Genomic DNA, 23712 nt, shown 5'->3' with positions numbered 1-23712 from the left:
CACCCCCCAGGTTGATATACTAATTCCTTTCACAGTCAAATTTCTTCAAAAAGGAAGCTACACTTGACAGTGTTGCTTCATTCTTTAACCCCTTGCAATCTGGCTTCCTCCCCTACTTGGCATGTTTTTCAAAGAGCACCAGTGAACCCCTAATGGCAAAGGAGGCTTTTGACCCTTTTGCAATACATGACATTGTTACTCCCTCTCCCTTCTTGTAACCCTCTCATCCCTTGATTTATGTGAAACAGTGCTAGTTCTCACCCAACTATTCCTTTTGTGTCTCCTTTTTGACATCTTCCTCTCCTCCTAACTCCCACAAACAGATGTTCCCCAAAATTACTTTCTTCTTCCTAGCTCAAAGTTTCTCACCATGGTGTGGAGCAGGCTTTTAAAAGTGACATGATCTGATGTACAATTTTTAGACGCTCACTCCAGTGGCTACAAAAAAGAATAGATCGTAAGTCAGCAAGAGTGGAAGTAGAAACCAGTTATATACTGCAGAAGGTCCCCGTGAGAGATGACAGTGCCAGGACTAGGGTGGTGGCGGTGTAAGCTTAGAAGTGGGTGTATTTAAGACGCATCTCGGAGGTGAAACCAATGGAAATTGCTGATGGATTGGATTTGTGGGTGAGAGAAAAGGAGGGAATACAAATAACTCCCCAGTTTTCTGGCTTAGGCAACCGGATAGATATTAATATCTTTAATGAGCTGTGAAACATGGGGAAGGGGTGGAAAGGGTTTGGATGGTAAAATCAGGAGTTTGATTTGAAAATGTTGAGTTAGACATGATGATTAGACATCCCAGTGGAGAAAGCTATGTTCCCTTTGCGATCTCAGTCACTTTTCGGACTTTGGCTATCTCTTCTTTATGTGGGGGAAAAATTGGGCTAAGTACCTGTCTTACCCTATGAGTTCCTCCTCTTTTCCCTCTTCCTTATATTGATATTACTGGCCTTCTCTTCACAGACTTTTTAAAATTTATTTTTTATTCTTTTTTATTTTTGATTAATTTATTTTTTATTTTTAGACACCTTTATTGTGGTATAATTCCTATACAGTAAATGACATATTTCAGATGTACAATTTTATGAATTTTGATAGATATATACACCTATGAAACCACCACCACAATCAAGATAGCTAACATTTCCATCACTCCCCAAGAGGTGCAAATTTAGAACTCCTGACTTATCCTTTCCCACCCCCTTAAACCCCTGCTAACCATAAATTTGTTCTCTGTGTCTGTGAGTCTGTTTCTGTTTTGTAGAAAAGTTCATTTGTGTCCTTTTTTTTAAGATTCCACATATAAGCGATATTATATGGTATTTTTCCTTCTCTTTCTAGTTTACTTCACTTAGAATGATAATCTCCAGGTCTATCCATGTTGCTGAAGATGGCATTACTTTATTCTTTTTTATGGCTGAGTAGTATTCATATATATATGTGTGTGTGTGTGTGTACACACATATATACCACATCTTCTTTATCTAGTCATCTGTCGATGGACACACAGACTTTAAAGGTTTTCAATGACTCTCCTCCATCTCCCCTTCCCACCAATATCCAAGTACTAATAGTAAGGAAGTCTTATTGAACCTAACCTGTGCATTGTTTCTCCCTTTTTCCATTGCCCCTATCCTTGTTTAAATCACCATTACTTCTTTTTTGTGCATGGGGAGAGGTAATTAACTATTTATTTAATGGATGTACTGGGGACTGAACCCAGGACCTGGTGCATTCTAACATGTGCTCTCCCACTGAGCTGTACCCTCCCCCATGATAACTTCTATCTGGACCATTCCAACACTCTCATTGCCTATAGCTTTTCAATAGCTAATCTTCCCTACACACCCCTGCTATAGAAATATTTTAAGATGTCTGTTAAATATCCCCCCATTTCCCAGAGGATGAAGCCTATTCTCTTTGGCCTGGTATTCAAAAGATCTCATGATCCAGCCACTTCAGCTAAACTAGACTAGAAATGTTCTCCTTTTTGGTTTTGCTTATGCTGTTGATTCTAGTCAGCCTGCCCTCCCCTGGCTCCCATCTTCACCAAGTAAAATCCTGTCCATCTGCTAAGACCCTCTCAGATGCCACTGAATAAGGACCCTAGTTGCCATTTACTAAGTACCAGTTATTAAGCACTTAATGCTTATGTATTAAGTAATCTAAGCATTCCACATTCATTATCTGACACTGCATTACATATGGTTTCTTGTGTATTTGTTTCATCTCTACAAGAATGCAAATTCCCTGAGAGCAGAGATCAGATTGTAATTCATCTTGAGGACTGAATCCTCAGCCATACTGTACATTTAGTTAATGTCAGATAAAGTTTGATTAATGATTGAAAGATTACAGAACTCTGAGCTAGTTGCTATGGGAAGATATAAAAGAAGCATAAGAGTTTACATTCCAGTTAAAGAACACATCGCAGGAGGAAAACAAATCCAGAATACTAAGTATTGTGGGGATACTAAATGGAGAGGTGAATAAAGCTATATTTAACACAAAGTCATCCTGGAAGAATCAAGTTTACATAGCAAAGGGAATGTTCAAAAGCAACAGTATCAGGCAGACCTGGTTTTAAATTCCTGCTTTTCTGCTTGTAAATGTGTGACTTTGAACAGTTTTCTCTCTCTAAACTGCATCTGTAAAATGAGTGTATTACAACCTCCTTTATAGAACTGTTGCAAGGATGAAATGAGATAATACATCCATTGAATGAGATAATATATTAAGCATATCACAATACTCAATAAATGTTTAAAGAGTTTTTATTTTAAAGCTAGATTTTAAAGACAGGAAGGATATTGGATTGTCTGAGGGATGTTAGTCAGTTGAAGTTGATCTGAGAATTGGGGACTTAGGCATTGGCCGGCTTGCATCAGATCATGGGGGCCCCCAGGAACCTGGAAATACTGATGGTAATTCTGAACCCTCACGTGAAACCTAAAATATTTCCCTAGCCCTTGTATAGCTGCAGAAGCAAAAGGAGAGAGGAAAGAGGAGCTGTAGTTTCCAAACATCACTGAAAGTATCTGCTTACACCCTCACTCCACAAGAATTTTCAAGGAGTAATTTGACATCATTGCTTGATTGGAATATACCAAGAAATTTACAGAGTACCACCAGCCAACCTCTTGGGAGAGTGCTATCAGCTTTGCCAGAGTAAATTATTGCGATTGTTAACTCTTACATGGACATGGATAGTTAATGACGGAAACCAGTAGACTAAGCTGCGGCGCGGAATTTACTGTTAACTTCTCAAACCGTTTGTGCCACTAATTAGCTCCCCCATCAAAAAAATAAAAGCCCATATGATGTGATTGGGTGGTGCTGGACTCTTAGTGGCCACATTATGTCTGTCTTTAGATATTTATATGGGTGTATTTGTAGATTGAGACAATTCATTAAGAGTTGAGGCTGTTTTTTTTTCTTTTTTCTTTTTTTAGCGCTAAAATTCGAATTCGCGGCTATTTTGGTAATTAGCTCAGGCTCTTCCGCCTCTCAAATCACTTGAAACTACATCTCCCAGCATGCTCTGAAGCTGGTCTGACCTCATTTCAAATGGCCCCGTAGGGCAACAAGGATGGTTAGTTCTGACCGTGCTTATTTGTGCCATAAAATATCGATCCTAATTGGCAGCTATTTGGGCTTTTATATCTGCCGACCTCCCAGTTTTGAACTGTGGTCACTAAATTAAGGGATTCTGGCCTGAGAAGGCCCATGCATTCCTTCAACTGGATGGGGAGCTGGGACAGTGACACTGGCGATCTTGAGAATAGGAAGGAATGTTGACCAGGGAGCACCACTGCGGCCGATCAGAGGAGCAGGAACCCGAGCCCGGGCTGAGTCCGAAAAAAGCCGGATCCGGACGGTGGCTTCGGAACGGCTGTAAGTTGAAGATGGAGGAGCCAGAGGAACCGGCAGACAGTGGGCAGTCACTACCCCCGGTTTACATTTACAGTCCCGAGTATGTTAGCATGTGTGACTCTCTGGCCAAAGTCCCCAAACGGGTAAGAGAGATTTGGATGAAAGACCGTGGGTTTGGGGGGTGGGGTGGGGGCCGGTGAACGGGAGGGCATTAGGGTGCGGAGAGGTTACTGGGCTGGGGGAAATCTCCAGCAGAAATTTGGGCGGCTGTACCAGGTGATGGAGGAAGTAGTGTTCCCTTAGAGTTTCTGAGAGCGCAGCGGGGCGTCCAACGGACAGGTGGGGGTGGGGTGGAGGTGCGGGGGAGGGGATGGCGCGGAGGGGATGGTGACTTTACCGCCAGGGATCCCTGAAGTGGGAAAGAAGCTGCAGGAGAAAAGTGTTCCATCACCTCCATAAGGCCCGATAGCTTTCGCCTTAGCGATCTAGATACTTTGTATCTGTATTGTCTAAAGTGCTTTGTAACTGTTAAGAAAAAGGGAGGGGAGTTAAAAGTTACTTTCTTTCTTCAGGATAATGAAGTCGATGGGATTTCTCTGAATTAAACATTTAAGAGACTATTTTCTGCCTTTTTTTCTTTTTCTTTTCTTTCTTTCTTCCTTTCTTTCTTTCTTTCTTTCTTTCTTTCTTTCTTTTTTTTTTTTTTTGTTTTTTGACGGACGTTTTTAGGCCAGTATGGTACATTCCTTGATTGAAGCATATGCACTGCATAAGCAAATGAGGTAAGTTGTGCTTGAACAGAGTCCTGAACCTAGGTGTTCATAGCTTAACTTCCTGCTTCACAGTGGGGCTAATTAGGGAGAGAATGGTTTTTTTTTTTAAGTTTTTTTTTTTGTGTGTGTGTGATTCACAGTGTCCATAATCTGCCCGTAACCTAGTGAAATCTCTTGAATTAAGAAAACTTAAAAAAAAAGTGCACGAAGCAGTTCAGATCCATCAGAAATAGGACTTTATTGTGCAGAGGAACAGTATCGTAGGAATAGGTGTTTTGTAGCGATTTGGGGGTGACTACATTTAGGTACTAAAATCTATCTGATAGAAAAACAGATGTTCAGCTGGTAGGTTTTCTGGTTTGGGGTTTTTTTCCCCCCTAAACCTGATCTGAGTGTGTGAGTTCAACTTAAGACCTTAAGACACACCATCACCACCACTAAACTTTAACAAGTGAGTCTGGAAAGGAGTCAAGACCAAAGCAAAACTCCTGTAAGGTCAGAACTCAGCACAGAGCTAACTGATTCTTTTTAAAAAAGAAATGAACTTGCTGTTTGTCATTGTAAGTGTGAACATTATAACCCTGACGTTTGTAGGATTATTTGTGACATTTTCTGGCCAAATAGGTGCGTGTCTGTGTTGACTAGTATGATATGTTTCTCTCCCAAAAGGTAGTATAATAGGCTTTCGAACTCTATCCTTATTATTAACAAAATCATTTACTGAGTACCATCTTTACGAATGTTTTTCAGCCATTTTTTTAGCTGTTATGTTTGGTAAACATAGCAACTACATGCCTTCCACTAAAGTTATTTAACATTTCAAAAAATTACTTTAAAACAAATCAAAAATCAAGGCAAAGTAAAATTATCTCATTTCCTTGCTTTTAAGTAGGGAGGCTTTCAGTAAAGATTTGTTAAGTGAAAGGAAGAATACTAGAAGAGGGAGCTCTTAGGGCTGGGAAACATGGTACGAGAAATGGTACAATTTTTATTTTAATGGACAGAGTTGTCACCTCTGAGGGTGTAGACATGTCTTCTTGAAGAAGCAGCAAGGCTTCTTGGATCTAGGCTATCTGTATTTAATTTTTTTCTTAAATTTTTGAGGGAGGTAATTAGATTTATTTTATTTGATGGAAGTACTAGGGATTGAACCCAGGACCCTGTGCACACTAAGCATGCATTCTATCACTGAGCGATATCCTTCTCCCACCCCCGCCCCCACCCTGGTATTTAATTTTTGAGGCTCAGCCACAGGATTCTTCTGGCCTGCTTGTTGATAGAGTAGCCTGTGTAGCCATTTTAATTCATGAGAAACTGGTGGGCGTGTTCCTTTCAGCAAACAGAAAAACCCACTACTGCCTCCCTGTGACCTGGGTCATTGCTCTTCCAACTTGAATGTGCACCTGAATCACCTTGTTACAATCCAAATTCTTTTTTTAAATTTAAGTATAGTCAGTTTACAATGTTGTGTTAGTTTCTGGTGTACGGCATAGTGATTAAGAGATAGATAGATAGATAGATAGATAGATAGATAGATAGATAGATGATAGAGATTTTATATATATTCCTTTTCATATTCTTTTTCTTTATAGGCTATTACAAGATATTGAATATAGTTCCCTGTGCTATACAGTAGGACATTGTTATTTATCTATTCTATGTATAGTAGCTAGTATCTGCACATCCTGAACTCCCAATTTATCCCTCTACCCCCACCCAGGTAACCATAAGTGTGTTTTCTATGTCTGTGAGTCTGTTTGTTTTGTAAATAAATTCATTTGTGTCATTTTTTTTAGATTCCACACATAAGTGACATCATATGGTATTTTTGTCTCTCTTTCTGGCTTACTTCATTTAGAATGATGATCACCAGGTCCATCCATGTTGCTGCAAATGGCATTATTTTATTCTTTCTTATGGCTGAGTAATATTCCATTGTATAAATATACCACATCTTCTTTATCTATTCATCTGTCAGTGGGCATTTAGGTTGTTTCCATGTCTTGGCTGTGATAAGTAGTCCTGCTGTGAACATTGGGGTGCAGGTATTGTTTTGAATTAGAGTTCCCTCCAGATATATGCCCAGGAATGGGATAGCTGTAAAATTCAAATTCTGGTTCAGTACATCTGAGTGGAGGCTGAAGTTCTGCCTTTCTGACATGCTCCCAAGTGATGCTGCTGCTAGACCATCTTTTGAATGGCGAGGGCTGGAGATGTAGTGGCAGTGGCAGAGTTAGGAAGAGGATGTGAGGACCAGGCAGCTAGAGGTCAGAGGTGGCATGTCCTTTTATTAGCTTAGCTCCCTGTATTCTCTCAGTCACTCCTATTTATCACATCTTGTGAGGAGTTAGTGGAGAGATTCTGAGTGAAGCCCAGTTGCAACCTGTTTCCTGCTCTCCTTCCTCTCAGAGGCAGATATGAGGGACCAACTGCAGAAACTTTTACATATTTGGTTGCCTGTTTTTTTTTTATCCTTTAATGTTAATAATAATAATAGTTGTCCACAGAACATTTTTATATATGTTATCATTTAGTCTTCACATAAGTCCTGTAAGATCTCCTCACTTCCACAGATCAGGAATCTGAACTACAGACCAGCCAACTTATCTGAGGTTTTAGAGCTGATGAGTTTAGAGTTAGGACAGGAGCCCAGTTCTCTGACTCCAAATTTAAAATTCATGACAATATAGCTGCCCATTAAAGTACAAATATAGTTGAAAGGATTGCATACCCAGTTAGGAACTGATTCAAATGAAAATACCTCTTCCTACTGGTTTGTCATAGAAGTTGTAACTCACAGAGTAAAGTTTGTCCAATACCTGATTATTTAACTTAAATATAATTACTTATTTTTTTTACCTACTTATGAACTCAAGGGAAATATCTATCCTCTCACCCCTTTTTATTTTTTATTTCAAATTTTTAAAGTTTATTCTCTATTGATGTATAGTTGATTTACAACCTTTCAGGTGTATAGCAAAGTGATTTCATTATACATGTATGTATATATATTCTTTTCCATACTCTTTTTCATTATAGGTTTTTACAAGATATTGAATATAGTTCCCTGTACTATACAGTAGGTCCTTACCACTTATCTCAAATTCCTAACATGTTCCCCCACCCCCACCCCTTTTTAATGGAGTGATGCAGATGTGAGGAGGTGAAGACTGTAGTGATGTGGAGGAACAGAACATGTCTATTGCTTCAGCCCACTGGAACCTGAAGCTGTTGTATTTTCTGCTTAGACCACTGGCTTCTACTTCCTGCTTCCAGCTTCTGGCATACTCTGGATCTGACTCACTCACCTCTCTTTGTTCCCTGTTATTATTAGGATAGTTAAGCCCAAAGTGGCCTCCATGGAGGAGATGGCCACTTTCCACACAGACGCCTATCTGCAGCATCTCCAGAAGGTCAGCCAAGAAGGAGATGATGATCATCCAGACTCCATAGAATATGGATTAGGTAAAGTCATTGCTGGGCAACGATGAGAGATAGACAACCTCCATCTATAGAGTATAACTACTTAATCATTTTTTTAAAAAATTTTCTACTGAAGTATAATTGGTATACAATATCGTGTTAGTTTTTGGTGTACACCATGGTGATTCAGATATATATATATATTCCTTTTCATATTCTTTTTCATTATAGGTTACTACAAGATATTGAATATAGTTCCCTGTGCTACACAGTAGGACCTTGTTCTTTATCTATTTTATATATAGTAGTTAGTTTCTGCAGATCCCAAACTCCCAATTTGTCCTTCCACCCCCACCCCCTTTCCCCCCCGGTAACCATAAGTTTGTTTTTTATGTCTTTTTAATTTTTTTTAACTGAGGTATACTCGGTTTACAATGTTGTATTAGTTTCTGGTATACAGCATAGTGATTCAGTCATACATTTATGTCTCTATCTATTCCTTTTCATATTCTTTTTCATTATAGGCTATTAATAGATATTGAATATAGTCCCCTGTACTAGACAGTAGGACCTTGCTGTTAATCTTTTATAACTTGTGTAATGGTCTTTAATACTCTTAAATTAAGAGCTACTGTGTTACCCACAATATTAATCTCTTAGTTTAACCACACTCCCTTAACAAGCAAACCATGTGAGTTGAGCAAAACTGAATGATAGATCAGTTGGAGGAAAACTTTTCAGTTGCTTAGGCCCCAGTAGCAGTGCCCAGATTGGATCTGGTGGTATGTACACTGATTTAACTGTCCTGTGACCTTATATTTTAACTTGAGTACAGTTTTATGTTCTGGCTAAGTTTTATACTTTTTCTGTCATTAAACAGCTGCATTTAAAAAAAAAAAACCCTAAGTGGCCAGTAAGATAGTCTAAGGAAACAGCATGATTTAGTGGAAGAACACTGGACTGGAGGTTGAGGGGTGGGAATGGGGTATTAAGAGACCTGGGTCCCAGGCTTGGCTCTGTATTATCGTAGAGAAGACATATCACCTCTTAGTCCTCAGTTTCTCCATCTGTAACATGTAACTAGTTAAATCTTGAAGGTTTAGCCTTTCTAGCTCTAACACTAAAATAATCCCTTCCCCATCATTGAAGATGTTTATCTCTCATTTGGAGCTGATGTTAGCACAGTAGCTTTTTGGTGGGATATGTTGTAATACCTCGATTTGTTCCTCCTTAATAGGGTCCTGGACCCACTTCTAATGTGTAGAGGAAGAAATTTCCCCCTGTACCACCAAACAGTGCTTGGGACACCAAGTGTCCTACAAGTCAACTTAGTTCTGATACTATCTACCTGGAGATAGCCTCAGATTCCACGGGTAAAGTGCTCAGTCCCACAAGACAGCTCTCCATATCAGATGCCAACTGCAAGCTCTGACCGATAGGCTGAAAATTGAAGATTCCAACAATCCTTTCCAACTCTGGATGCCAATCACAAGTCCAGCCTGTTACCTGTACTTTTGACCAACTCACTATAAATCAGAAATTCCTATGACTCCTTCCTTGGATTTGATTAATTTGCTAGAGCAGCTCACAGAACCCAGGAAATCCATACACTCACTAGATTGCCAATTAATCATCAAAGGATATAACTCCAGAACAGCCAGATGGAAGAGATGCATAAGGCCAGGTATGGGGAAAGGGCATGGAGCTTCCACGTCCTTTCCAGGTGTGCCACCCTCCCCAAATCTCTACGTTTTCACCAACCCTGAAGCTCTCCAAACCCTCTACTTTGGGGTTTTTGTGGCAGCTTCATTACATAGGCATGATTGATTAAGTCATTGGCCAGTTGGCGATTAAACTTGATGGCCTAAAACAAATAGACTCAGATATTTCTCCAGGAAAAATGGGTTTATTCGGTATGAGCAGAGAATTGCAATTTGGGATCTGTGATCATGGCAAGCCATGTTCAAGTCCCCACATGGCAAGGCGAGGAAAACACTTTTATAGAGGGGGGAAAGGAAGTTGGGAGGGCTCTAGTTAAAAAAAAAAAAAAAGAGTCCGTGGCTTTTCATTGACTGAGTCCTTGCCAGGAAAGAAGAGTCTGTCTTCATGTTGGACTTGGCTATTGGTTCAGGGTGTGAGAGCTCCCCCTTCTGCTCTCTTGGCCCTATTTAATATAGGTTTCTATTTATTAACTTCTTACAAACTCAATCTCCAGTTCCTCTTCCTGTGCACAGGAGGTTAAGGGATAGTTCTAACCCTCATATGGCTGGTTCTACTGGCAACCAGCCCCCATCGTTAAGTGTGGTCCACAAGTCACCTCATTAATATAACCAAGACACCTTTATAACTCATCATTTAGGAATTCCAAGAATATTAGGAGCTCTGTGCTGGAAACTGGGAATAAGACCAAACATACAGTTGGCAAAGCATGGGTTAGGGGCACTGACCCTCTGTGCAGTTGAAACTCTTAGGATAATTTGTGATTGGCCCTCAGTATCTACAGTTCCCCATCCACAGATTCAACCAACTACTGATGGTGTAGTGCTGTAGTATGTTTACTACTGAAAAAAATCCACATATAAGTGGGCCTGTGCAGTTCAAACGCATGCTGTTCAGTGGTTAACTGTATGTTTCTTATTATAAATCATCACATCACACCCTTCTTTTTCCAATTTATCTTTTAACAAGCTCTTCTGATGTTTGCCTGAAGGTTATGACTGCCCAGCCACCGAAGGGATATTTGACTACGCAGCAGCTGTAGGAGGGGCTACAATCACAGCTGCCCAGTGCCTGATTGATGGAGTGTGCAAAGTAGCAATCAACTGGTCCGGAGGGTGGCATCATGCAAAGAAGTAAGAAAATGACCTTTCTGCTTTCTGCCTCTTTCCTTGAGTCAGTTTCTCATTTATGTAAACATGTATGTTTATTGTATTGGCATTTATTGAGATGTGTGCATGTGTGTATGTGTGTGTGTGGCACTTTATTAGACATTCTGAAGAGATACAAATAAAAGAGAAGAAGATGACATAATATAGTGGAAAGTGCACCATTGGAAGTCAGGACACCTGGGCTGTATGCCTAGTTTTTCTACATTGGCTTACTGACTTGGACAGATTAACCTCTTAGTCTTAGTTTCTTCATCAGGAAAATGGACAAGGCAAAAGTTATCAACCTAGATACTTAGGCAATCTCTAAATTCCTTTTAAGCTTTCTGGAAATTCCCCTGTCTTCAAGGAACTAACATTCTAGAAACATTAACAAAACTAGGATAATTAGGGAGCAACATCAGTTTTGGTACCAACTGAATATATATAAGAGCTGAAGAGATTTAGCAATAGGGAGAAATTAACCATGGAAGTCTTGGAAGAGGTGAATTTTAGAACTAGTTCTTGAAAGGAGTGAAACAGATTCTTGAGTAGGTGGCGAACTGATGAGAATAGATATAAATAAAAGGCTTAAGAATCAAAAGGAGGCTTCTATTGCCATCTCTAAGCAAAGTGGCAGCAAAGGGTTAGGTGTTACTCTAAGGAGAAAGGGCTTGTAAAACATATGTTGGGTGCTACTTGGAGTTACAGGGAAAGTCCTTTTGGAGTTTCATGTTAACATTTCAAACAGCAGTACTCTGTGTCTGACAAGGACTTCTGGGCCTTGTTCAGCATTTTGTATCTTGTATAATATATCTGTAGTACTTAATACATGTTGGAGGAGATTTTAAAAACTGAATTTACCAATGTGCTGTTTGAGTGAAATATGCCAATTGTTCATACTATCTGCCATGACCTTGATACTCCAGTGGTCTTGAGTCTAGAGATAGCAGCACCTTATTTTTCCAAATAAAACCTTGAGCACAATTTCAGTGTATGCAGGTTAAGATAATAACATGGAATTCTTTTCATCCAATCGACAGATTTCATGACCAAGGAAGTCTTTGAGTAAGTTTACTACTAGAATTTACTACTGAGGTGATGGACCAGAGAGAACCAGCGTTTATTAATGAGTTTTATGTGGTCTTAAAAGCACAGAGAAACAACCTGTCTTTTGTTAGTTTTTGCTCTATTAAAAAATTCTAAATCAATGCAGATACTAGCTACTATATGTAAAAGAGATAAACAACAAGGTCCTACTGTCTAGCACAGGGAACTATATTCAATACCTTATAATAGCCTATAATGAAAATGAATATGAAAAGGAATATATATAAATATAACTGAATCACTATGCTGTACACCAGAAGTTAACACAACATTGTAAACTGACTATACTTCAGTTAAAAAAAATCAAAATGAAGACAGTGATCTCTAGGAGAAAAAAATGACCCTATTTCCTTCAAGCTACAGATAAAAGGGATAAAACCAAGATTTTCTGAACCAAGGACTTGTATGCCTTCTCATGCTTAGCAAATTGAGAGGAAAAGTAGTCTGGTTTTGTGGGGAGGGGTACAACTCAATGGCAGAGCATGTGCTTATCATGCATGAGGTCCTGGGTTCAATCCCCAGTACCTTCCCCAAGAATAAATAAAGTTAATTACCTCCCCCCTAAAAAAAGTAGTGTGGTTTTATGGGAAATGCCTGGTCCTATAAGTCAGATCTAGTTTCTTCATGTGTCCCAGGAGGCTCTTATGCATTTGAATTCACTGCTTTAGGCCTGCTAGGGCCTGGTAAGCTTCCAGTGGACTACCCAGGTACCTGTCACTTCTAATCACTGTTTTGCTGCCAAAGGAAGTACACTCTATTCCTAGCCAATTATGGCTGCTTCTGGGCAGCATGTAGGTGTGGGCATACCCACATGCCCATCTGTCTTAACTGTTCCAGACAGCTTTCAGCTGATCCCACTTGGAAACAGACATGCCTGTGGTGACTATGAATTACCAAGTCTCTAGGGATTGTCCCAATTCAGATCCAAATTCCAGGGGTTCTTGGTGCCTCTAGGACCTCTCTGCAGATGGACACCAGGCATTCTAGCTAGCATTTATCTATTCTAACCGCAATATTTGTTTAAACTTCCCCATCCCCAAATGCATGTACAGATTCATCCATGCCATTTATTCATTCAACATGCACTGATTATGCACCTATATGGTGTCAAACATATGTGTATCATCACTAATAAGCAAAGATACAGAAATTGAAGCATGGTACATTTTCTCCCTCCTAATTTTGAGGAAAAAAAATCTTTATTTCAAAATATCCAGGTGCTGGCACACTCTTTTTGAAAACTTTGGTAATAAATCTTAAGAGTGGGGAAAACACTGGTGCCTATTGAATCAGTAATATTATTCTTAGCAATCTCTTCTAAGGAAGTAAACCAATTCTGCCCTCAGGAAATTCAGCTCTTAGAGGTAAGACAGCAAATAATTGTATTTGAAAGCTAAAGAAGTGACTTTCAAAGAAAATTCTGCAAAGAAGAGTAATGAGAGACTAACGTTATTAGATATTAAACATATAAAGCTAGAGTAATGAAAACACTGGTACCACTGGTAGATTAAACAGATGATGTTACAGTACACTCCCAAAAGAGACTGTTACATATAAGAATTCAGTATATTATAAAGGATGTGTTGCAAGTAAATGGAAAGTATTGTTCAGTAAATGATGTTGTGACAGCTTGTAGCATTTATACCCTCATCTCCTGTAATAAACTAAAATAAGTGGCAGCTAGATTGAAGAGTTAAATTTAAAAAAGCAAATTAGGAAAAAAAACTAGAATGAATGAATATTTATCAGGCTTCTAAAGCAGACTAGTTTTCTAAGCTTAGGAAGGAATAGAAAAAACTTCACAAAGGAAAGGAGCAACATATTAACTATCTAAAATTTTAAAAGTAACTTAAAAGTTTTGTGACAATTTCAAAAATAAAATCTAAACACAGACTGAAAAGGCCTATTTGACATACATGTGACTAAATGTGACAGATTTACATTCTCTAAGGCATTCATACAATATGATGTATAAGAAGAAATATGGGCAAAGAACATGAATAGGCAATTTACAAAGGAGTTTTAATTACAACTGTAAAACATGGGACAGTGTTCATCACTACTAATCAAAGAAATGCAAATTAAAACAACTAGGTAGCCTTGTTTTAAGCCTATATTTAACAGAATAGGAAAAAAATGGTACTCGGTTTGCTAATAATAGTGTGGTTTGGCTTAACCCCTTAAGAAAACAGTTTGGTAGCCAGCATGTATTAATGCCCTTTTATCTAGTAATCCTACTCCTAAGAATGTTTCCTTTTCTTTTTTAACATTTTTTATTGATTTATAATCATTTTACAATGTTGTGTCAAGTTCCAGTGTTCAGCACAATTTTTCAGTCATTCACGGACATATACACACTCATTGTCACATTTTTTCTTTCTGAGTTATCATAACATTTTGTGTATATTTCCCTGTGCTATACAGTGTAATCTTGTTTATCTATTCTCCAATTTTGTTTCCTAAGGAAACAATTCAAAATATGGGGAAAAAACCTATTTGCTTGAAGGTATTTATCAGTGTTATTTATAAAACAACAACAAAAAATTAGAAATAACTTGAGTGTCTAGCAATAAGGAAATGGTGAATCCATTCCATGGAAAATTATGCAATTACTTTAAATGATGATTAGAAGACTACACAGCATTTCATAAAAATACTTATGGGTTAATAATAAAACAGGTTTTAAAATTGAATGCACACTGCAGTTACAACTTTGTAAAACACATGCATAATTCTTAAAAAATTAGTGGGAATGGTAATAGGGGTTATGTTAGGGTAGCAGAATTAATGATTTTTTAAAAAGTGTTTCTTTAGTTTTCAAGATGTCTGTAATGAGGTGTTTTTTTTTTTTTACTTTTGCAGCTGAATTTTTACCAAAATAAAGAGGCCAACAAAAAAAGTTACAGCAAATGTTAACAAAGGTTTAAAGTCTTTAACTATTCTAATTTATTTTTTAAAACACTAATGTTCAGACAAATGGGCAAAAGACATGAGCAGACAAGTCACTAAAGAGGAAACAAATGATAAACAAACATGAATATTTAGCATCACTAATAATTAGAGGAAGAGAAATTGAAACATTATATATACATGTATACAGTTTCCTCCCACCAAATTTGAACTGAAAGAAGAAAGATCTTAATTCCTAACATCTATTGCTCTTGGTAATTTATTCTAAGGAAATAATCCAGTCCAAAATATGAAAAAGCTGTTTATATGAAAATGGTAATTTCTCTCTTATAGTATCCCAAAACAAGGGAGGAAGGGAGACTTAAATATCTAGCAACAGCAGAACAGTTAGGTTGTATACTGCAACATATCCCTTTGATGCACCGTTAAGTAACTATTAAAAACAGTGGTGGTGGGGAGGGCATAGCTCAGTGGTAGTGTGCATGCCTAGCATGCACGAGGTCCTGGGTTCAATCCCCAGTACCTACATTAACAAAAAAACAAAACAAAACAAAAACACCTTTAGAAGAAAATGGTGGTTAAGATGACTGCATAAACAAGAAAAAATGCATATCATATAATGTTGGCTTTGCTTTTAAAGGGCAGGTAGCTACAACATCATACATTCACTCTTATTAGAGCCATGTAAAAATATATGCATATGAAAAACATTTTTAGAAGGAAATACAAGGAAATGATGCCAGTAACTTTGTGAGGATGATGATATTGTGAGATGTACATACTGTATATATATGTGTATACACACATACATGCACCTTTTTTCTGTTTCATGTATTGTCCTGTATTTTCTCTAATGTGATTATATTACTTTTATCAGTAAAACTTTTTATAGTAAAAACTGCTTGGAATAAGGTGGGAAGCATTTACAACACAGGCATAATATGGTCGGTGTGTGCAGGAGTTACTCACAAGGTAGGGGGCTGTATAGAAGGAAGGAGTTTGCCTTCCCACTGATGGGGCTGGAGAATTCCAAGCAGAGGGAATGATAAAAGCATGGCAGCAGCAAAGTATGGGGCATTTGGAGAACTACAAGAAGTTAAATGGGGCCGAAAATGGGAGAGAAAATAAAGCAAAAACAGATTATAAAAATTTTGTAAGCCATGTTGGCTTTTTTTTCTGGGGCCAGTAGGGATTTACCAAAGAATTTTAGAGAGGGTAGCAATGTGCTGATTGGATCTGAGGGAACTGAGACTAGGGGCCAAGGAGAAGGCTATTGCCTTATTTAACAAACTATTAAACTCTTGCTGTATGCCAGATGATGAGGAAACAAAGAGGTATACAGGAGGTTCTTATTCAAGGGCAGTTGGTACCAGGCAAAAAGCTGCTTAGTGAATCCACTTAAAGGGAGGACTAAAATTTTAGAGTAAATAGGGGAAAGGGCAAGATTTGATTAATTAGTACGCTAACTTGAATGACTAAAATCTATTAAAATATGTTTATTTTGTCTCTTTTAATAAAATTGAGTGCAAAGTAATTCTTACAACAAACAAAGAATGTGTCAGAGATTGATTTTGTTTGGGGCCTAGTTTTTCTAACAAAATGGCATGATATTTCAGGATGTTACATTTCACTTCTGTGAGACTTTTGCAGCTTAATCATTGAGAGGGTTGATTTTGCCAAAATATTCAAGGGTTTCATCAGTTTTCCTGAGTTCTTCTCCTTAGTCATTTGGTATTCAAATCATTCTCTTTGGAACCACTTTTAAAATCATCCTTATTTCTTTTTCTCCTCTTCAGTTGTAAACTGGTCTATCAGATCCTTGTCAGTTTTGTGTGTTGACCCCATGATAGCCTGTGTCTTTTTATAAGATTTGTAATTTCACTTTGTGATAGATTTGTATGGAATTGCTTGCTGATATATCTGACAATCTGTGAGAGACAAAATGATTGAACAGCTGCATGGAGGCAGGTGCTAGTGTTTAAAGGAGTAGGTTGTTTGAATGGGAACTGATATAAGCAAATGCTTTCCTCTCACGACAGCTTTTGTATCCCTAGGAAACCTCAAAACTTTGGTACTGCTAGGACTAATAAATTCTCTGCAATGAGAACTCTTTGTATCAGCAACAGGCTAGTGCAGTGTTTTTCAATTCATTAATGGAACATTATATCCAAATGCAAGCAGCGTTTTTTTCCTATCAAGGTGGATCTCATGAAGCTTGTTCTAGTGTATGTTGGATGTATTTGTGTGTACTGGGTCATAATGCAAAATATCAAGCCACTGTAGAGTGGAATGACTGTGGAATTTGAAGTCAGACCTAGGTGCAAATCCAGACCGCACCACTTACTAGTTGTGTCTGTAACCTTGGGGTTATTCCAGGAACAACGTGTGCAGAGGCACAGAGGTGTGAAAGCTGAGGGCACTTCCAAGTCTATAATTAAAGCTGAAGCCAAGGGCTTCTATAGGCAAGTGGCTGGAGGTCAGGTGGGAGAGGAATGAAGGGTCCTTGTAGGCCAAGCTGAATAGCTTGGACTTGATCCTTCAGGTCAGTCATTCTTCATCTATTTTGGTCATGGACCCTCTGAAAATCTGATGAAAGCTCTGTAACACTGTCCCTAGAGAAAGGTACATACACAAATTTTTCCTTGTAATTTCAGAAAGTACAAGGATCTCCTAAAGCACATGTGTAGATCCCTGGTTAAGAACCTTGGTTCTAAACAGTAAGGATCATTGAAGGAATTTTTAGCTAAGAGGTGGTAACATGATCAGATTTGCATTTTAGGAATATGATTCTGGCAATAGTGAGTAGATAAATCTGGGGAAGGGGAGGGAATGTTGATAAAGAAATCTGTTAAGACCTTACTACAATAATGATGAACCCAAAAGGAAGTGGAAGCTGTGGTGATGAGCACAGAAGAGGGAGTAACTTCAAGAGCCATTTAGTAGCTGGAATAGATAGGAATGGTAACCAATTTGATATAAACAATAAAGAAGGAATGATCTAGATTTCTTATGTTGATGACTAAATAAATTGTGTTACTGTTAACCAAGAAGAGTATGAGATAAGGACTGATGTGTCTGTGGGACATCTGACTAAAGATGTCTTTTGGTGGGGGAGGGTATAGCTCAGTGAGAGCACATGTTTAGCATGCACGAGGTCTTGGGTTCAATCCCTTGTACCTCCATTTAAAAAAAAGTGCCTATTAGAGCTGAGAAGGTCCAGCCCAGGACTTCTTAACCAATCTGTGTATGAAATACCCAGGGATCTCATTAAAATGCAGATTCTGCTTCAGGAGGTCTGGGGTGGAACTGAGAACCGGCATCCCTAACAAACTCCCAGGTGATACTAAACACTGCCAGTTTGTGGACCATACTTAGACTAGCAAGGAGCTGGAGCTCAGGAGAATCATCTTCACTGAAGATGCAGATTTGGGAGTCAACAGGATGATAGGTGGTAATTAAAACTAAGGAAATAGATAAAAATAACCTGGAAAGCATGTGTCAAATAATATAGGGGGTAAGAAAATCAAATAATGAGCCTCGTGGAATGCCGGTGTTTATAGGGCAGGTGGGCGAAGAAAGGCCTGCAAAGCTGAGTCTTGAGAAGGAATGGTCTCTATGAGAGATAGAAGGAGAATCAGAAAAGACTTATCACAGAAACCAAAGGCGAGCCTCAAGAAGATCTCAAGAAATCCAAAGGTTTGGAGATCAGTGTCTGGCGCTGCAGAGCATGTATTCTCAAATAGGGATAATATTGTCCCCAAGGGAGCAAAAATTGATTCTTGCCAGGGGCTGGGTTGGGGGCTTAGATGTCACATGGTTTATGGTTTTCTAAAGGGCCACAGTACATAAACAGACATACAGTACATCTGTGATATTAAAATTTCAAGAAGGGATCACTTAGGAAAAGATATATAAAAAGGCTCCTTGGGTAGGGGAACGGTAATGAAAAAATTGCTGAAAAACAGCTGAAGAGAAGTAAAGATTTCTCAGTAAGGAGGTTATGGTGAAGACGTCAAAGGATGGAAAGGAATGTGCCAGGAGACGAGGAGGTGAAAGGCCTTGCAGAAGGCCACAGTCGCCTTGGCAGAAGCAGAGCCATATAAAGTAGCCTGGCGGATTTGGGGAACAACAAACATTGCCAGAGGATTAAGGGACAAAGTGGATAATGGCAGCAGATGAGGTGGAAAAGTAGGAAATGGATCATGAAGGGCTTCATGTATATTGGAATCACTCAGTTGAAAAATGCAGATTTCTAGGTCTCTCTTGGAGATGTTGGCCAGGTAGATTTGGAGTAGGACATCGGAACCTGCACTTTCAAATTCTAGAGGTGATTCTGATGCACACACTTTAAGAAACTCTGTAACAGGAAATGGGGGGGGGGCACTGAAAAATTGTGTTAGGAAGTAACGTGGTTAGATTTGTTTTAGGAAAATAACTGACTGCAGTCCCAGCAGAAGGATCGAAGGAGTTGGAAACTAGAGGTAGAAAGACTGCATGGGGCATCAGCAATGCCACTGACAAGTGGTGAGAACCCGAACTAAGGCAGAGCAATGAGACTGGGGCATGGAGAAGAGTGAAGGCTGATTTGAGACAGCTTTACAAGATCAAATCAGGTATTAATGATTGAGTGGGTATGGGAGGAGATCAAAGACGAGGAAGAAGTCTCAAGTTGCTGGCCTGCTTCAGCAGAGTCCCAAACAAGCTAGGGATTAATAACAATAGCTGACAGATGTTGAGCTGTGTGCTAGTTACTACCCAACTCACATTCGTCTCAGTCTCATATTCTCCCACATTCCAAAGTATATCCCGTTATTATCTCTCTTTTACACATGGGTGTTCAGAGAAGTTAAACAACTTGCTCAAGCTTGGTAAGTGGCCACACTGATTTTCAGACCCAGGCAATCCGATTCTTCAACCTGTGTACTTAACCCCAGTATTCTCCTAACCTCAGTAAACAGGAGTAGGAGGTGATATGCCGCAGAGGTAGTACTCAGGGCCATTGGATTCCCAGATTTGGAGATGGGAGTGGAAGCTGGAACTAGAAACAGATGTGTTGCCAGTATATAAAATGATAGCACAAACTGAGGAAGTGGGTGGGATTACTTAGGGAAAAGGCAAAGAGTTGAGGATTAAACAAATAGAGCCTAAGACCCCAGGGAAGACCAACTTGTAATGGTCAAGTGTAAGAAGCCCCAGTGAATTCAGCTGAAAATCAACAATCAGAGCTAGCCAATTACTCAAAATAGAAAGGGACCATGGAATCCCAAGGGAACAGAAGAGTTTAAAGAAGAAAGCTTCTGGTTCCCAAAGGGGAAAGGGGGGATGGATAAATTAGGAGTTTGGGACTAACAAACACACACTACTATGTACAAAATAAATCAAAAAGGTCCTACTGTCTAGCACAGGGAACTATATTCAGTAGCTTATAATGGCCTATAATGGAAAAGAATCTGAAATAGTGTGTGTGTGTGTATATATATATATATACACACACATACATACATACACACACATATATATATGTAAAAAAATAAAATAAAGAAGAAAAGAGCTCTCAACAGTGTCACATTGCTGTGGAGGGCTTGACCCAGAGTGATACTAAAGCATCAGTCATATTTGGCAATTAACGTAGTCATTGACAAACTTGGTAAGAGAACTTTCTGGAGAGTGGTGTGGGAGCCTGAACTGTTGAGTGATGAGCAGGAACTACTAAAGAAACAGATAGGAAAGGAAAGTTAATCTGTCCAGAAGGTCAAATGAGAGACAAAGGAAAGAGGAGGGCAGGGGACAAGGGAAAGTAAGGGTTGAGGGTTTTTGTTCTAGGAACTTTCAGATCATTTATAGATGGAAAGGGAAATATTGGAACTATGAGAAGGATAGGAAATGGAGCAAGGACTTGGAGGAGGTAGGAGAGGATGGGACCAATGGCTTTCGGAGGAGGGGACCCACCTCTTCTGAAGCCAGCGCAAAAGGAGTCGAGGAGGGTACAGCAGAAGTGTGTGGGTTGCCTACTAGTGAACCAAGGGAGGGCCGGCCCCATGTCCTCTGCTCTTTCTGTGAAGTGACTCTCGCCCTCTTCTATAGCTTCCTCACAGGCCTCTTTGAATCCTTTGATTCTGCTTTTTGTAGTCAGTCTCTTAGGAAGCCATCTTGTCCCCATCCAGATCCCCTTAAATGGGACTCTTTCCACGTAAACACGTGTTCGGAGGCATTAAAACACAGGACAGTGACTCCTAACCTCCAAAATTTGCCGAGGTTGCATCTGTGCCCACTTTGGCGATTCCTTATCCTCGCCTCTTCTGCTGTTTCTTACCCCATTTGACCCTGCATAACAGCTCCCAATATTTGCCTTTCTCATTCTGATAATCCATTCAAGACCTACCTCTCTAGCTCAACCTGCCCTTCTTTCTCCCACAAGTCTATTTGCCATCTTCTCCCATGACATTGCAGCCTTCCACCTGGCAACACGGGATCTGTGCCAGCTGGGCCTTCCCTGGCCTGCTTCCCTGCTAGAAGAGGAGATATTATCATCCTAGAATGCTGTCAGCTCCTGGGACTTCCAGCTGAGGGCAGTGAGTGATAGAGACACAAAACTCTGGCTCGAGTCTTGGTGAGCTGGACAAGAAGAGTGGAGAATGAGACCTCCAGCTGGCAGTTAGGATCAAAGCTCCTAGAGCTATAGTCCCCAGTGCTCCTGTTCCTCACGCACAGATAGAGGGAATTGCATTCCAGTTCCAGTTGCCCAAAGCGCTCTATGCACAGTATAACTTGTTAACCAAGCAGCCAGACCGACCCCCCCATTGACACCGCCCCACCTCCAGCCTCTCCTGACCAATAGATCATGGCATGAAAATGGAGGCCTGGATTCAGTGGTGGCCATGTTGCCTCAACACCAAGGCAGACTCCTCCTTCAAGTCATGGAGTGCGAGTCCATATCACTCCCTACTCTCCCGCTTTCCACCTGGGTACCTGCAGAATAGGCCCCTCACTAGACAAAATAAACAAACCTTTCCCATAGTAGCCCCGATCATTCTGTCAATATATGTCCAACCCATAAGGCACCGGCCCTTCTGTCAGAAAACTACTCGGTCAGCAAACAAAGTAGAAACCAGCTCAGACATGCTTTGTCCCTATGACACCTCACCTCTATGGGATGAGATAGGTTCCTATAGTTCCTATAGAGCTAAGGAAGATGGTCTCTCACAGTGGGTCAGTGTTGCGCAGGGAATCCCAGCTCCACCAATTACTAGCTATTAAACCTCTCTGTGCCTCAGTATCCTAATTTGTAAATTGGACATAGTGATAATACCTACCTTATACAGTTAGAGGGCATAATCTGTTAATTGCAGTAAAGAGCTTAGCAAAGAGCTTGGCATGTAGTAAGTGTGTGATAAAAGTCACTTGTTACATCAGACTGGCTTACACTCAGGGGGTCTTAGGTAGCCTCTCAGGCAAATCCCTGGTCCAGCAGGCCCCACTGCCTATCCAGCTGAAGTCAGCCCTGGGACTGTTGGTCACCCACTGCATTTCCACTCCTCCTGTGCCCATAAGCTCCAAGAGTAGAGTATCCGCTATTGCCTTCAAGACTCAGGTCCTCTGCCTCATCAGAGTCTTGCTGCCAGTGTTCCCTATACTCCTCTTCCCCCAAAACACCATGTAGAATTCCCTGTCCACCCACCCCCAACACTGCTAGGTCCAGCGCATACCCATAAGACAAGTGAAGATACTCCCTACCAAGAGACAGGGGTACCGCCCCCAACTGGCAAGGGTGACTGAGTGTTAGTGCCAATACCAGGAATTTCCTTACTCCTAAGGAGTGAGTGCTCTCTGAATCTAAAATCAAGTCCTTCTATAAAATAGAAACACTGGACAGCAGCTTGCAGCAGGGTTCATCAGATCCTCAATTTCTTCCACACCGGCCTTGAGACTCTGGAAATCAAAAGCAGGGCATTCTTCTTGTCAAGAGTATTCCATCCTCAGTATAATCACTATTCAAAATCCTTTCTGTTAACCTGGAACCTACTAACTCAGTTCCATGAGGCTCTGGCCTTCACAGATCTACCTATACTTTGGGGGCATCTACAACCTCATCTAGATCAAGAAAGGTAACAAGTGGAAGATTCTAGTATGGTGCCCCCACCTTCTTCCAGCACATGGGATCATACACCACCTCCTGGAATAGTTATTTACCTGAGCAGTATTTATTTTTATTGAAATACAGTTGATTCACAATGTTGTGTTAGTTTCTGTTGTACAGCAGTCATTCAGTTATACATATATATAATTTTTTCATTATAGATTATTACAAGCTATTGAATATAATTCCCTGTGTTATACAGAAGGACTTTGTTTATCTATTTTGTGTATAGTAGTTTATATCTGCTAAATGCAAACTCCTAATTTATCCTCACCCCTCCTTTCCCCCTTTGGTAACCATAAGTTGTTTTCTATGTCTGTGAGTCTGTTTCTGTTTTGTAAATAAGTTCACTGTATCCTTTTTTTAGATTCCATATATAAGTGATATCATATTTGTCTTTGACTTACTTCACTTAGTATGACAATCTCCAGGTCCATCCATGTTTCTGCAAATGGCATTATTTTGTTCTTTTTTATGGCTGAGTTGTATTCCATTGTGTTATATGTATATATATATATATATATATATACCACATCTTCTTTATCCAATCATCTGTCAATGAACATTCAAGTTGCTTCCATGTCTTGGCTATCTGGGCAATTTTTTTGGATAAATTCAC

At 39.7% G+C, this 23712-nt stretch overlaps 1 protein-coding gene and 1 long non-coding RNA gene across 5 annotated transcripts in view; one reads left to right on the top strand and one right to left on the bottom strand.

The window, feature by feature from the left end:
• Positions 1–23712, bottom strand: part of LOC140691766 (uncharacterized) — a 302036-nt gene that overhangs the window by 124156 nt on the left and 154168 nt on the right. The window lies entirely within an intron of this gene.
• Positions 3584–23712, top strand: part of HDAC8 (histone deacetylase 8) — a 209847-nt gene continuing 189718 nt past the window's right edge. For 3 of the 4 annotated variants that reach the window (XM_006218467.3, XM_015251332.3, XM_072955827.1), the window contains exons 1-4: positions 3584–4019; positions 4606–4658; positions 7984–8114; positions 10783–10924. In XM_006218467.3, coding sequence (XP_006218529.1) covers positions 3795–4019; positions 4606–4658; positions 7984–8114; positions 10783–10924 — 551 coding nt within the window. In that variant the 5' untranslated portion in view covers positions 3584–3794. The remainder of the gene's footprint in view (positions 4020–4605; positions 4659–7983; positions 8115–10782; positions 10925–23712) is intronic. The other variant, XM_072955825.1, reaches the window with a different exon arrangement.

Source organism: Vicugna pacos, chromosome X, assembly GCF_048564905.1.
Source record: "Vicugna pacos chromosome X, VicPac4, whole genome shotgun sequence".
In the NCBI taxonomy this organism is placed as follows: domain Eukaryota; kingdom Metazoa; phylum Chordata; class Mammalia; order Artiodactyla; family Camelidae; genus Vicugna; species Vicugna pacos.
Note: the sequence above shows the minus strand (reverse complement) of the source record. Positions and strands in the feature narration are given on the sequence as shown.